We start from the raw sequence: 17,003 nt of genomic DNA on the forward strand, positions 1-17,003 counted from the left end.
GACTGCGCATGGAGGGGTGCCTCACACCAGTCATTACCAATTGGTAGTAAGTCGTCATTTAAGACGTTTGTGTGTTGTGCTATTTTTATATGACAACCACCTGAGATGATTTAAGTGTAGATAAAAGTATTTATTTAAAAAACTTGACAATATTCTTAATCTCTTTGATTGTAATTAAATTTATTACATCAATATTGGGATGCTGGGATGGATAATTAATATTTTCGTGTAAAACTATATTAAGTAAAGAAAATAAATGGTCCTCTAAAATATTCCAGACGGCGAAATATATTTTGCCTGTAGGAGAGCAAAGTTTAATTTACATTTCAAGTTGTGAAATATTAGCTGAAGGGTTTAACCCTTCGTCTAAATTAATTCCTTCGAGCCCTTAGGAGTCTTAGGAGCCCTTTCTTCCTTCAAAACTTATTAACATTTCTACAGCTGTTTTATGATTTCGGTAAATGGAGATTCTGTGCTATAATTAAGATAAGGGCGTATAATAAATAATGTAAATTCAAAATAATTTTCACTCTGCTATACTATGCTCTATGAGATCAGAGTTTTCATGAGACGAGAAGATTGGATGCAAAGTTTTTAGTCGCAATGAAATGTGTTCTGTAAGTATTCATCCGATTTTGGCATTTGGAAATTGATGTGGACTTTAGCCAAAATTATTTTCATTTTAAAAAGTGATCCGTGCCAATCATTATGCACAAATGATTAATTTCCAGATACTATAAATAATACAAATAGCTGAACAAAAGAATATTTAATGTTTAGGTACAATAATAAGTTATTTTTATCAGACAAAGAGGAGAGTACAATATAATAAATATGTTCGATTCGTACTTGTTTATTACCCGACTGTTATATTGTTGTGTTCCGTACCACCATATATGTATATTTCTTTGTTTTTAGTAGGTATTTGTTAATCTTGTTATTATGGTACCTACAGAAATACATGCATTCATGCGTGCATTGCAGAGAAAATGTTCAGTTTTTAACCGACTTCAAAAAGGAGGTGGTTATCAATTCGGCCGGTACCTTTTTTTTTTTTTTTATGTATGTACACGAATTAGAACGCTGACGATGACACGAATTAGAATTAGACACGCTGTTTACATCGTTATCCAACTAAATATATTGAGCGCCGACTTCACAAATATGTACTAAACCAACATTTATTTCAATTATTTTTTACTTTGTAGTGACATAGAAGTCGGTTGTATTTTTTGTTAAATTTTTTTTTCCTTTTACGGTTCAATAGTTAGAGCAAAAAGTGACAAAAATACGGGTATTTTTGTTTGAGCATCCCCTTTACTTTAAAATTTTTATATTTAATATTTGTTACGATTAAAACTGCCATGGTAATACATAATCTGTAATAAATTCAAGTGTTTATCTATTATGGTTCAGGAGATAGAGCCTTGTGATAGATAGATAGACAGAGAGAGAGGGGACTTAGTAATACGGTTATCTTTTTACCCTCTGGGTACGGAACCCTAAAAATAAAGCTTCGCAAAAGTTTTGTGTACTCGCTTAGAAGTTCAACAAGGCCATTTCTCCCCTGTTATTGGTTTTCTGTCATTCACATTCACATTCACGTATATATTGACAAAATTGGAAGAAAGCCCGAGGAAACTTCGAGACAGTTCTGTTATTTTGATGACGAAGGTTATTTATTTACGCTTTACGCTTTCTACACTCACAGCCCCACACTAGGATTCCCTGTGGCGTGGGTGCCGTGAGCCTATTCATTACAATCAAACAAACAAACAAAGTTTTCCTCTTTATAATATTAGTATAGATATACCGACATAAACAGGTAGCTAACTAACAAAGCAACTACAGTATATAATGTTACAGACCCTTCTATATAGCTTTCAAGTGCTCGATGACAAGAATCAATTAAAACTCACAGCGAGTAGCCATTTGCGACAATCAATCGACACCTGCGCGGAAGTACCACGACATTATGCTACGGTTACAGTCATCGGCCATTTAGGGTGCGATTATAGACGTGCTGAATACCAAAATGAATATCGCCTGTAATATTATATGCCGGATATTGCAAGTTTGGTCAAATGTGCTTAAACTTTATCAAAGATGCGTGGTTAATCCCAGGATCAATTTGGATCGTCTGATGTCAATGGTATTATAAGTTATAATTATAGTTTAAAAACTAAAAATCACGCTAAAATCTTACAAGGAAAATCTTTAATCCTGATTCTTGATGATCCTAATGAGATGAATAGCATAAAATTATTAATATCAATAATAAAATATAAAATAATTAATATCATAAAATTATTAATATCAGTAATTGGTTCTTCATAAGTGTTCAAAATTTTAAATTAATCGGACCGTTCAAAGTGGGTAAAAATCGAGTTTCAAGATTCGGTTACATACATACATACAGGTCAAGCTAATAAAAGCGTGGTAAAGAGTAACGGTGCAAGAAATAGAATAGCCAAATCAGAACATAATATCGCTACAAGAAGGGGATACATAAATGTATTTCCCTATTTTATAATATACAGGGAGCAAATGACCATGCATTTACCTGATGGTAAGTAGCAACTGCCGCTGGACATTTGTAATACCACAGACAAAATCAGAGCTCGACCACACGTGCATTGCCGCCTCAGTGAATGACTTGGAATGCCTCGGATAGTAGATAGGTATAAGAAATATCCCTTAGATTTAGAAAGGTATGACCTTTCAAACCGAAACGCAGTAAGCCCTTAACGGCGAATCATCGGTAGTTTTTGAGGTGGTAGAACCCTTTGTGGTTCGACTCCGGCGGCACCACCGCCACACCTATTTCTACCTAATAACAGCAGTGTTAGGCGCTGCTATGTTCCGGTTTGAAGGGTGTGGTAAGGGAGACAGACTTTGCCGAGGCGTTCCAGCTTAGTCCTCAGGGGTAGCGCCGCATCTATGGCCGACCTTAGGTAGGAATGTCTAATCCTATCTGGGGTTGATTACAGATGTCCATGGGCGGCAGTAGCCACTTACCATCTGGTGGACTGCATGCTCGTCTGCTACTCCTATATTATAAAAAAAAAGTTAGTATTATGAATTAAAGCCTGCAACTCTATAATTGTACCCTAAACAATGCATTAGATTGTGCACAAACCTGTCCCAGATGGCCGTAAACGATCTAATTAGTTAACAAAACACGTACCGCATAGAAAGGACACAGTTGTTTACTAAACTAAACTTTTCGTAACAATCTGATGGGGTGAATATTTATTTGTATTTAATTCGACACTTTAGCTATAAAAGGAATGAATCATTACTTAATTACGTTACATGAAATTAATGTATAAAAATAATAAAATAAAAACATTATCCAGTAGAGAAATATTAAAATCACCAAACATGTTTCAATTTGTATTTTGTTTACTTTTATCTCGTTATTAAATCCATATGTAAATTAAAATAACCAACATAATGACTTAATTAAATATGTTTTGGGATTACAATATATTTTGCAATATTTTCGCATTTGGTAACTGCAGCTCATAAGTACGTATTAACTATCTATTATTATCTTAATGCAACGCTTCAAATAGATGTTCTTGTCCCACTTGCAAATTTATTAATAACTTACTTATATTCTTGCCAGATTGGGATAACTGTCGATAAAGGCGTATTATCTACATTAGGATCATAGATTAGTAAAGATTACTCACTCCTAACAAGAAAATGTACCCAGTTTTGTGAATTGAAATAGTTGCGTAAAAAAGTTTTGCCACGTCACCGTGCTAAAATGTCCTTAAAATATTTGTAATAATTATTTATTTATTACGTAAATTACGTAATTATTACGTAAATTAGTTATTTATTCGTAAATTTTCTCTAAAAATGTTTTTATTTGTCAAGGAATCAAAAAAAGAACTTACTAAAATAAGCTGTTTGTGGCTTCATTCAATTTCAAGGCGGCGAAGTATCTATACTAATCTATGATTAGGATACCCATTCTTTTATCTCAGAAAAATATTTTGAGAATGTCCACTAAAAATGGCTAATATGGTAATATTCAGAATTCGTTTATGAAGGTAGGGATCAATCTTACTCTATACAAGCTATATGTAACGGAAATAATAGGTTACGGAAATTACGTTACGTAGGTAAGTCTATATCCCGAGATAACTTTCAAAAGAAAAAATATAAACAAACATTATCAAAAATCTTGCAGAAGTCACATTATATCACGAAGAGCATATAACTTACTCTGAAATACGAATACGCAAGAAGTATATTATGTACCTAATATGCTTGTGCACATGTAACAAAAAGTCCATATAGTCTTTCTTCCGTGAATAGAATACATACAATTCCAGAATAATGCTATAAAACACTTTTACCTTGAAAATGTATTCACAATTTTCCGGAAAACACGTGTATCGGGAATTGATATTACAATTTAATTAAACCCACCGACCTTTTGTTGTTGGGTATTTATTTTCATCTATTTCATGAGAGCGTAAATATTTATCAAGAGGCATTTTAATGTGAGCTGATACCATATTTTTGTGATTTTGAGTAGCAAATTGGTCGGTGTCTTTCTCCCTGTAAGAAGAAAGTTGGAGTGCTCTCTATACTTTATATCTACTTTACCACACTTACAAAATGACTTAAAGATTTTTCAATGAGAGTATTCACTTGCCTAGCAGTATGGAATCAGCAGTAATTGAAATCCTATGGAGCCTTAAAAGTATCCCATTTTGGCATTTACCATACCATTGGCATGAACGACATGACATGTATAATATCACATTGACATGAGGATCATAAGAATTAAAATAATAAAACTTACATCTCGTCTCGCGATGCCGTTGATCACGATACCGACTAGTTCCCCATTGTCGTCAACAGCTGCAACCGAAGCTCCATCATCCAGGGTAGACGCTGCGTAGTCTTCCAGCTCGAAACACCTCGACTCTGGGGTCTCTATCAGGTTTATGGCTTGGTTAAGCGGTTCATCGCGGAAGAAGAATCTATGGAAGAAATTAGTGTAGTTAGTATTTTTATATATTACGGGAGTTCGAGCATGCAGTTCACCTGATGGTAAGTGGCTACTGCCGCCCATGTACATCTGTAACCAACCCCAGATAGGATTAGATAGTTCCTACCTGAGGTCGGACAGAGATGCGCCGCTACCCCTGAGGTCTAAGGTAGACGCCTCGGAAAAGTGTATTTCACTTACCACGCCCTTCAAACCAGAATACAGCAGCGTTTAACACTGCTGTTATGAGGCAGAAATAGGTGTGGCGGTGGTGCCGTCGGAGTCGAACCGAACAGGTAATTCTACAACCTTGTTAAATAATTACAACTACGAGTAAATCTTCAAGAATAATAACGTATTTGTGATCTTTAGACGTTTAATTACTTAAATTTAGATGAATCCATTTGTTATTTTTGCTACATAAAAAAAATGTTTTATATTACCTTCTTAGGAACTCAAGGACGCGTTCCTTGTCAGCTGGGCTGAGTCTGCAAATGGTGTACGAGGGCTTGGTCATCGTCCGCGGTCGGAGGTCCAGCTCTGACAGCTTCGCCGGCAGCTCGTCTGCCAACTGGAACAAAAGAAACTAACATTAGTTTTTTTTACAGTGAATAGAGTGCGAGATACTAATGGAAATTGGAGGCATGTGCTTTAAAGATGGGCTTTGAAATAACTAATTCAAATTCACTTTACTGCAATGTATACCCTTACTATAGACTCTTGTAGTATATAGAAATTAATCTTAAAAGTTATTACTAAAAGTCGTAAGATTTAGATGTAGATGATGTAATGAAAAAAATCGCAGATCTTCATAGAAATATTTGAAACGATTTAAATTGTACTATGAATGATGATGATAATTTAAATTGTAGGACCTGAATCCCGAACCTAAACTTGATGTAAAAAGTAGTTTCTAAAGAGTTTTTCAAAGAAAGAACAGAAAAGAGAGACAAGTATTTGGCAGCCCATTTACTATCATTATTGGCTTCGTACTACATGTACCTACACTAGATGCCAGACTATTTCAGAACAATTCATACTACTATTGTGTACCTACATATTCGTAGGTACATAGTAATCGATTTGTTTGTTATGCAGTACTCTGTCATAGTTTCGTTCACACTGTTAAAGTAATTCAGGAAATCATAACATTGTTATTTATGATTGTAATTATTCCACTTTGTTATTTAAGTATTTATCGGTTTTACTATAAATTATGTAGTACAGTTTGTTATTGAAGTTATTAATGTAGTGTTATGATAGATGATATTCACATTTGCAATTTTATCGCAAAGATAATTTTAATGATTTTATTTTGACACACTTTTTGTTTTGAGTTTTTAATTTAAGTAATTCAAACTAAAGTCTGATGCAAATAGTAAATATGTTCAGATATTGGTAAGAGTAATGTATATTAGAAGTATTAAAGGTAAATAGGTATTATAAAAAATAAATCTAAGTTCATCCATATACTCTTTTATTTGTTTTTTTTTTATTTGGGTAGTTAAGGTCCCGTTAATACATTTGGTAAACATAACCTTGCAATCCTTGCAATAAAAGTGTACCTACCGCCTGTCACTTATATATGCCATGGCCTCATGGGTTGATTAATTTATTCCTGGATGACTGTTTTCATGATGTAACCTGACATGCTGGGAACAATAGACCAACACACAGTTTCTCAAACTTATAGCTCCACGTACCCCTATATGTTTTCATAATAACGGCAAATCACTTCATAAAACTGGCCACAAATGAACCAAAATAAGATTTTAGAGAAATATAGCCAAAAAGCAAGATATATTTGCTATAACTTAAAAGTATGATGGGTGGGTGTTTGTTGTCATAAATTATGTTGATTTTTTAAAAGCACTTTTGATTCGATTTAGATTTAATCAGATTGCCCTTAAGTTTTTGTCGGTACTACCATTAACTGGCATACCCCAAGAGTACATGTACACAGCTTTGAGAAACTCTGGACTGACACGACGGAGTACTGTAACCTGATACACTGTTGGGTACCAATAACTTTGTTCTGGTTACTCATTGTTAAATTAATGACGCCATCTTGTCTATTAAAACAGGATTAAACTAAGCATGTCATGTTTCTTATACTGCGTCGTTTTTGGAGCAGTATATACTGGTGATTATCTTGTCACTACCACAACAAAAATATGTGTTTGCGCATCTTTCGCGATATATTTATATATAAAAAATCAACTTTAGCGAAAAGTTACTCACTACTATTGTTGAGCTTAAACTATTAACCTAAGATCATGAAGTTTGGATTATGTTCATTTTATGATGTAGCACCTCCTAAGAAAGGATTAAATTTGCGCGTACGAATTCACGGGTAGCATCTATTTAGACAGCTAATCTCGACAAAATAATTCTTTTAAATCTATTTAAAATAGGTAAGGTAAATAAGGTACTCGTAAGTATTTAAGATAAGCCCTAAGTAGTCCAGATCTAGTCCGTCTTAGTTTTAAAAATCTTAGCTTTTTAATGAAACATACAGCAAATAAAGCTGTTTAAATAGTTTAAATAGTTTAAACAAAGACTATATCAATAAATATAAATTTCATTTAAGCGACTTGCATAGCTCGTGTTATTTGTACAGTGAAGGTCCTGCGATGAGGTAAGCAAGCCTTTATAAAGCAAGTTCAGATGCCTATTTCAGACCGTGCAATATATCTAGGCTAAGAAAGAGCGAGTACTAAGGATATCCCCACTGTCAACTCCAGTTAAATATTATATCAATGCCAAGAGTATTTAGTGCCATTGATTATAAAAATTGTCTATGCTATGCTTACTTGCAGATTGTTCTTGCAGAGTATTTGTTGATCATGTTTATAACTATTCATCTTTCTACTTTTTTTAGGGTTCCGTACCAAAGGGTAAAAACGAAACCATATTACTGAGCTTTCGCTGTCTGTCCATCTGTCACAGGGCTCTATCTCTTGGACCGTAATACTAGATAATGGCATCTACTGTTTTAGAAAAACTGCAAGCTGCGCGTGTCCCGACTTCAAAAAAGGTGTTTCTGTATTTGACCGCTATGTATATGAGTATGTATGTAAGTTTGTATGCCCGCAATTTTCTTAATTTATATTAAGTTGTATTACTTGGGAAATCTGATTGTATTATAGTTTGGACCTATGTCAGACTATACATTTTAGACAGATTGGGCGAAAGTGTGTGTGCTAAGCTTTTGGATTATTCTCGAATCGCGAAATCGTGCAATGTTGCATCCGGTTTCGCAACTGCAGGACACAATTGTCATTCTATCGGAGTGAAACGAGAGGGTCGAGGTTGTAACCTCGTGTATCAGGGAAATGACCAGTATAAGCGTCTCTAAGGTACAAATCTAATATGTGTAAAATTTACATATAACACACATTAAAACATTTCGTTTGAATAATTTGAAGTAAATTATGACGATATCGATTTTACCAGCCTAACAAAAGAGAAGTACGGAGGTATATACAAAAGGGTTATAATCTCGTGTAGGTAATATATAGGAACATTACTAACAGTATTCTAGACATTATACATGTTACTAGCTCAAAATATTTTTTATATTTGAAATGTTATGTTATTCTTTAATGGTAGGGCTTAACTATTGAACCTCGTCGCATATTTTAAATATCGTGATAGGGGAAAACCTCTCAAAAAAGCCTTCCATAACTGTGATAATGCAAGAAAAATTTCGAAAATGTATTACTATGTAAATTGTTTAGTCATTAAGATAAAGTAAGGGTAGCCAGTAAGATAACAATAGAATAGCTAGTACATTAGTACATTAAATCAGCAAGCCAAGCCTTACAACCACCTTTATCTAAACGGCTATATTATGAGTCAGAGTTGGTACACTAATTCTAAAAGCCTTGTGCTATATTTTACAAATTTTAGTCACCTACCAAATCAAGTTGAAACGTTACTTTGAGGTAATTTAAATGTATCCTTGATGGAGATGTTTCCGACATTTTTCTAAACTTTTTAACTCAATAAATTGCGTTTCTTAGTTTTCTAACTACTAAACTTACTTAGACTTAGACTTTTACCTATTGAAATTCAAAATACATAGGTGAATATGATAAAAATGTGATGGCTACATTTTCTATTCCATATTTTAAAATTCAGGGAATTGCAAAAGAGATTCAAAATCTTACACTACTCTACCGTCGATCAACGTGATAGAGGGTCTTCCAAGCTAATTAAGGGTTGCCCAGCAGTGGGACTAGCTTGCAATTTGCAGATATTTCAAATTAGTCATACATAAATTAAAAAAACTACATTCGAATTGAATCACAATTTTTTACTGCACTTCTAAAACAAACATTGCATAATGAGAATGCGTGCAATGCATGTATTGCATGTAAGAGTGTGATCAATAACTCGTTACATAATTACGTTAAATTGGTACCAGTCAGCGGTAAATGTAATGCAAAAATTCTCTGTCACGTTTTATAATATTGAGTAGCAAACGAACATGCAATTCACTTGATGGTAAGTTTCGGCCGCCTATCAAGATCTACAGATGTTGATTACACAAGCCCAAATAAGATACGATTTTTACCTGAGGTTGGCCACAAAGCAGTCTACGTGATGGTAAGTAGCTAGTGCCGTCCATGAATATTAGTAATCAACCCTAAATAAGTTTAGATTCCTAAAATAAGTTTAGATTCCTGGCAGAGGGTGGTAACAAGTGCGTTGCTAGTTGCTGAGGACTAAGCTGGAACGGATAAGTATGTTCCCCTTACCCTTTAGCGATAGGTACACACTACACAACAATACTTGACACTGCTGTTATTAGGCACAAATAAGTGTGACGATGGTGCCTCTAGACTCGAACCACAAAGTGTCTGCCACCTTCAAAAGGTCCTTTGTCACGTACTTATTAAACAATAATTAAGTATTTAAGAAACAGCATATCAACAAGAAATGAAAAGAAGGTTTTGTACGTGATTTATATAATTTTCTATGACATTGCTACATAATTACGTGTCATTGAAGTAAATAGTATACAATAAATATAATAATATACATTTATAGGTATATTTATGTGCTAAGAAATAATATTTCCATAGTAACATGTTTCTACTTTTCTTAATTATTTATCTATTACATTACTTAAAATACTTCGCAAATTGGTACCTACAAATCTATAAAAGGTATTTAATTATCTAAATATTTGCATTCGGGTCTATCTAATAAAATTGCTTTTTCAAAAAGTTGGCATCTTTTCATAATTTTTATTCATTGTTTTTATTCTTGCATGTTCGTGATCGTGCTTGCAAATGAAAATGTATGTAAATACTTTTACTTGTTTTAAAGATATGCAAAATATGCAGACGTATGAACTTTTTTTGCGCCGCTTCTTCATAGCGAAATACTTCGTGGAGTGTTGGTACATTGACGTTTTAAAATTTTATATGAAACATCTTTCAATAAATTAAGAAAACATTACATCGGGAACATTTAAGTCGTAGTGATTCCTACAGAGAAACTATAAAAATAGGCGTAAAATGAAACTAAAACTCGATTCATATTCATTCGCATTCGTAAAATCCTACGCTACACAAACATTACGTATCTGAATTCCTTTTTGTATTAAGTTAAATATCTGGTGATATTATGTAGTATTAAAACTTCTGCAGTGAGAGCTTAGTGGTTGAAATGTAGCCTCTCAATCGAGGGGTCCGAGGTTCAAATCCCAGGTTTGCACCTCTTATTTTTCAAAATTATGTGCGTATTATAAATTAATTAGCACTTGCTTTAACAGTGAAGGAAAACATCGCGAGGAAACCTGCATAATTGAGATCTTTAAAAAGCTTACCAATACGCACTTGGCCAGCGCGGTGGACTATAACCTAATCCTTCTCACTTTGAGATGAGACTCGTACCCATTAGCGAAACAGTAATGGGTTGACAACGATAAAAATAAAACAAATAATAATTACAATTATTTTTGTATCGAGTTAAACGTTTGTTTTAACTGTTTAATATTAAAACGTAACGTAGTTTGTCCAACTGTCAGGATATGTCAGTTAGTTGAAAGCCACAGTAAACCAGTCACGATTATTCGATACGGGTGTGTTTAAATCCCTAGATTATTCTAGTTAAGAGACAACACAATAATGAACTTTAGGCAACGCTATAATTTATCAATATTGCCAGCCGTCCAGTTGCAGAAATCCAGTTACTAAGGCACTTGTTTTATTGTTAACGAGGAAAGAGTTGAAAAGATCAACAAGTATTTATTAGCCCGCCTTATTCTGGTAGAGTCAATATAATTCGATTAAGGAGGTTACTGTTATACCTATTTCTAGCGTGAAGCATTTCTAGAGTTAAGGTGGAAGGGTGTGGTACGGGTTGACTCACATATGCCGTAACCATCATAGGGTTCGTACACAAAACTGCGATGCGACGTCGCATCGCAAAAATCTGCGAGCTCTCTCGACGCATCGCAAGAACTTGCGAATTGATTCGCATCGCACAGTGGTTGTTGTTGTTGGTCACCCTGAGAGACGCTACGCCACACGATATCGCATCGCAGCAATTCGCATCGCAATTTTCTGCGTAGCGAATTCGCATCGCGTCGCATCGCAGTTTTGTGTTCGAGCCCTTAGGGCTCAGAAGTAGCAACGCATTTATAATCAGTTTCATGTTAAACCCCTCATCTAAAATAATATCGAGGCAATTGTTTTCAGCAGTGAAACAGAAAAGGATTGATGATGAGCTGATGATAATGAGTTACCTAGTTAGTCTAATTTATACAGTGTATCAAGTAACAAGAATGTTTTATGGGTTCCTACTATCTTGGACCACAATAGATGTTTTTAAGTAATGTAAGATGATTATGATTAGGATGATGTGAATTATTTACTAAACGTACAGGGCAGAGGAGCGAATTAAAAAAGTAATAGATTAATATTATTTTTCTTGTAAATAAAGTAAGTAGGTATTTATAGCTTATAGCTTACCCACTTCGGTGTGTTAGTATCAAAGTAATTGTATATTCAGTACCGTTCTAAAACACTTTGATTCCCTTATTTCTGTGCACTAGTATAAATAACAAATTTAGGCATAAACACTATAATTTATTTGCAAACGCTTATTTACTTATTGTATCTTAAGTACTTTTAGGATAAAATGTATAATTTTGTTGGTGCCTACTGCCTGTTGCAAATTAGTATCTCTGAGTTTAAGGAACTTTAATAGTACTAAAAATGTTTTTTTTTAGGCCAGTGTAGATAGCTGTAAACAAGTTATTATTATTAAACAAACACCAATTAATAAATGAAACGCTTTCTACACTCACAGCCCTACACTAGGATTCTCTGTATCGTGGATGCCATTTAAACACACAAAGACGAAGACACAAACACCCAGACCCAGAACAGATACCTAAATGCATCATTTAGTCTGTCCGGCCGGGAATCGAACCCGGAACCCTTTGCGCGCCAGACCATAATGGTGACCGCTCTGCCACGCGGGTTGTCAAATTGCTTATTAAATTATTGAAAAGGAAAGCAATGTAGCCAAATCTCATAATTTAGACAAATTCAACATCTCACGTTAATCTGTCAGAACGTATAGACTGTACGGTGAGCCGAAAAATGATACATACCCACATATATACATGCATATACAGGGTGAATTTTTCAAACGGGCCTTCAGGGCCAAATCCGAAACTATAAGGACTAGCGAAAAATGCTGAAAGGAGTTACGAGGCCGATTTTGATAAAAGCTAAAACTGCATCATTAGTTTTTTAAAATATCTTTTTCTTTAGCCGGGAATCGAACGAGTTCATTTTGAAAAAAAATACACCCTCTATATTATTCCACCATCTGATAGTGTTGCTTATAAGGATCAAATTCTGGGAAGTAATGTTATGTAACGAATGAAAGGAAAAGGAAAATTTTGAAGAAAATACATATTTTTCCATACATTGCCATACTAATCCTTAAAGGATTATGCATAACAATTAGCAATTAGCAAACATACATAAGTCATACCATTGAAGAATTTGTCGGTTAACCAACTAATTATTCGATGTTATAACCGTGACATACGGCTTAGTATGAGAAAGTAATAGTATGGCAAATAAATTACCGCCGTTTTAGGATTTATTTTTTAATAAAAATAGATAAGTGATTAAATAATATTTTTTTATTGTTTAAACAGTTAATATGATTTTCTATATCTCTTTGTTCAGTTATCACTCGGATTTGACTCGAACAAAACATTCTCGCAAATTGTCAATTTTACATCTGTATTAAACGAAACTTCGCCCATAGCAAGTTAAATCTATTATAATGGTCCTAAAAGTATCCTTAACTAAGTCGGTCATAAAAATATGAGTTCTTGAAGAACAAAACCACTATTTCGAATGATTTGAAGCATTGAGCCAAAAAAAATGTTAATACGCGAAATGTTTAAATTGATGAATGGCGGGAACTTAATTGCCAAATTAATATGAAAAAATATGTATTTTCTTAAAATTGAGGCTTTTCCTTTAGTTTGTCATTTATCATTACTTCCCAGATTTTGATCCTTATATGCAACACTATCAAATAGTGGAATAATATAGAGGATGTATTTTTTTCGAAATGAACTCGTTCGATTCTTGGCTAGGGAAAAAGTTATTTTAAAAAAGTAATGATGCAGTTTTAGTTTTTATCAAAATTGGCCTCGTAACTCCTTTCAGCATTTTTCGCTAATCCTTATAGTTTCGGATTTGGCCCTGAAGGCCCGTTTGAAAAATTCACCCTGTATATGCTTAAACACTTTACCCTCACCAGTCTGATAAATACGCAGAAAAAAAACAAAAATAAGAATTATTAGACTGTGATTTTACGTAATCATTTTAAGTTTCGAAATATTATGTATTTTGTGTAATAGTTATTTATAGTTTTATTAACGTTATTATCTGTTTAATTAATATTATTATGCAAAACTACCTGACTTGTAACAATCAAGTTGAAACCGCTCCGTAATATCTGCTAGTTACCAGTTTTATTTCGTTATAATTATGTCCATTACGAATACAATACTATTATGTATTTTAACTAGTTATATTGTATATTTACGATATTCGCTCGGCTTTAATTTTATGTTCTAGGTTATGATTTTATGTTTAACAGAAAATTAAGACGGGTTCGAAACGTACTGAAGTACACGCGTTATTAAAAATAAATATATGCTATCTTTGACAATAAAAGGAAAAAATGATAATGTTAGTATGAAGAAATTGTCAAAAACCAATCACTTGTAGGCATATTGGATAGATTGAATATTAATACCGAACCATTAATGAAGTCCTTTGTAAAAAAAATAGAAACAGCGCCACCTATCGAGTTCTATCTTTCAAGCTGGAAACCATGCTAAGTGCATACAAAATTTCAAGGAATCTGTTGAGCGATTTCGGAAATTAGAATTATGACATAATTATGCTTCATATAGAGGAAACATAAATATATCGTATTATATTGTTCTAAAAGGTAATAATTTTTTTAAGTAGAGTTAATATTCTGTTACAATTTTTGTTACTTGAATTTTACAAAAAGAGATCTAGCATAATACGCTAATACGTTAATATGATTTTATGATAAAAGTTAATGTTTTATTTTGTCTATTTAATTAAACAAATGTTGCGATCCTATCTAAGGTCAGATATCAGCAACCACTTTTACTTTCAGCGCTACTCTAGACTGGTAGTATTACAAACCAGTAATTCAGGTTTTATTCAGGAGTGTCTTCTAATGACGCACTTTGACTGACTGAAGAATTACGTTTTGTATTACACAATTAAATTTGTAAATGTACCACAGGTGGTGCCGGAGCTCACCACAACTGGAGGAGGCCTGAAGCATACTCTATTTATTTATTTATATATTTATTGTAAAAGTAACACAAAGTTATAGTACAACAGGGGGGCTAGCCATGTTACAAACTTTGCATTCTATTCGTTTTCTATTCTCTTCGTTAGCTAATGTCGTTCTACAAATACGATAAGTCTATAGTTAGCTATCACATTTACATCAATTAGGCGTCAAATACAATATCGTCTGGTTTCTACACCAGCCAAAATAGCTACATGGTAATGATTAATTATTTAATAGTAATATTACAATACATCATCATAATATAAATAAAAAAATATACCATATTTTATGGCACATGTATTTTATTATTTAAAATTATTTGCAAAAACTAAACTTAATAATGTGTTTATGGACGGTAACTATGGTGATTAGTGATTGTTTACAGAGAGTACACAAATTGTACATAGCGATATTACTAATGACAGTGACAGCGATTGCATGTATTTTGTATAAAATTACCTACTTCAACTTAGGATACGTATGACCAAAAGAAAATATCTGGACGTCCAACTTGTTTACTGGCTCATGGCACTAAAGTCTCTCAGCAACAAACTTGTCCACCACAAATTCATACTAAAACCGATATGGTCATATGGATCCGAACTTTGGGGAACCGCATCCAACTCAAACTTGAACATCATACAGCGCTTCCAATCGAAAATGCTTCGCATGATAGCTGATGCCACAGAGACAACAGTGAAAGAGAAAGTGACAAATAAACTGCAATCATATACTCGTACATATAAAGACACTCCAATGAACTTGCTAGTGAAGTTATGAATTCCACCCGCACTTTAAAACTCGTCAAAAGGAGAGCTACTCAGGATCTTCTTCCATCGCAGGAGCGGATTCCAAGGAGGCAATTATTATAAATTAAAATGTCACTGGGTGTGTACCATACATGCTATGCCAACAAATGAAACCTAACCACCAGCTTTATGCCTAGACAGGGAGATTGCTGGGAAACAGGAGATAATAATGAAAAAAAGGATACAGATATTAATATTATATTTTCTTTTAAGGTGTAAGCAAATGGTTTAGTTACAAGTAAAGCTAAATTGAGAAGCATTAATAATGATGCAATAAAACAGTTAAACTGAGACAATATTTTTATTTAATCACTGGAATAACTCTAAGTTCTATCGTATCTATCTATTATATTATATGCTCCTATTAATTTAAAATAGAAAAACGACTGTGTAATTCAATTCTATAATATTTTAGGGTATCCTAGTTATAGAGAGCCATATTCAAATTTCAACACATTTAAAGTATATATTTTCAAATGATCAAAAGTAATTAAAGTCTATAATGCAGTGATAGCGCGTAGTGAAGTGACAAACAGCTGATACAGAATCCGCCATTTTATTAGCGTTTACGTTTTCTACAGGGTCGGCACGATTGCTCACTATGACATTTATCTTAGAATACGCTTCGCTAACAAATTTGACAAAAAAGTCAAAAGGTTGTCAAAAGGTTGTCAAAGGTTGTCATTTGTATGGAAAAAAGCAATGACATGAGCATTGTAGAATCGCTAGCGTTCTATTCTATCGTGTAACTTGGCTACGACTTTTCTACTTCGCTATTTTGATCACGTGATCATTGATAATTTCATACATTTTAGCGTTTCTATAGCGTTTCTACAGCGCAAGCGACTGTAGAATGTCAACTTGGCTAGACCCCCAGGGCAGACTTAATGCCTAATGGCATTCTCTACCAGTCAACGCTTGTACGGTAATTGGAGAAAATTTGCGGCAGGTGTTAAATAAATAAACAATATGATACATTAAGCATAAATAAATAATATACATATTTTATACATACATACATAAGCATGTTTAAAATATAATAAATAAATATACACATAAGTGATAAGAGAGAAAAAAAAGAAGCTTTATTTGTCAGATGAGGTGCTCAGATGCTCTCGGACAAGTTTTATAATTATAATGCAACAATGAGTATTGGTGGATGCGAGCTTTAATAGTACAAAAAAACTTGCACGGTGTAGCTACAGTTTTGTTAAGGATGTAATGTACCATGTATGTAGTCATGAGGGCGAAATAAAAGTTCGGCAAACTCTAATTTTTTAATTATCCTA

The 17,003-nt window shown here is 33.5% G+C and overlaps 1 protein-coding gene across 2 annotated transcripts in view; it reads right to left on the reverse strand.

The window, feature by feature from the left end:
- Aanat (arylalkylamine N-acetyltransferase) overlaps positions 1-17,003 on the reverse strand; it is a 46,299-nt gene that overhangs the window by 12,993 nt on the left and 16,303 nt on the right. For both annotated transcript variants that reach the window (XM_073074818.1, XM_073074828.1), the window contains exons 2-3: positions 5,458-5,585; positions 4,826-5,006 (exon numbers count right to left, since the gene is read on the reverse strand). In XM_073074818.1, the coding sequence (XP_072930919.1) occupies positions 4,826-5,006; positions 5,458-5,585 (309 nt within the window). The remainder of the gene's footprint in view (positions 1-4,825; positions 5,007-5,457; positions 5,586-17,003) is intronic.

This window comes from Epargyreus clarus, unplaced genomic scaffold, assembly GCF_041222505.1.
Source record: "Epargyreus clarus isolate Ecla_fem2 unplaced genomic scaffold, WU_Ecla_fem_2.2 ptg000001l, whole genome shotgun sequence".
Classification (NCBI taxonomy): Eukaryota; Metazoa; Arthropoda; class Insecta; order Lepidoptera; family Hesperiidae; genus Epargyreus; species Epargyreus clarus.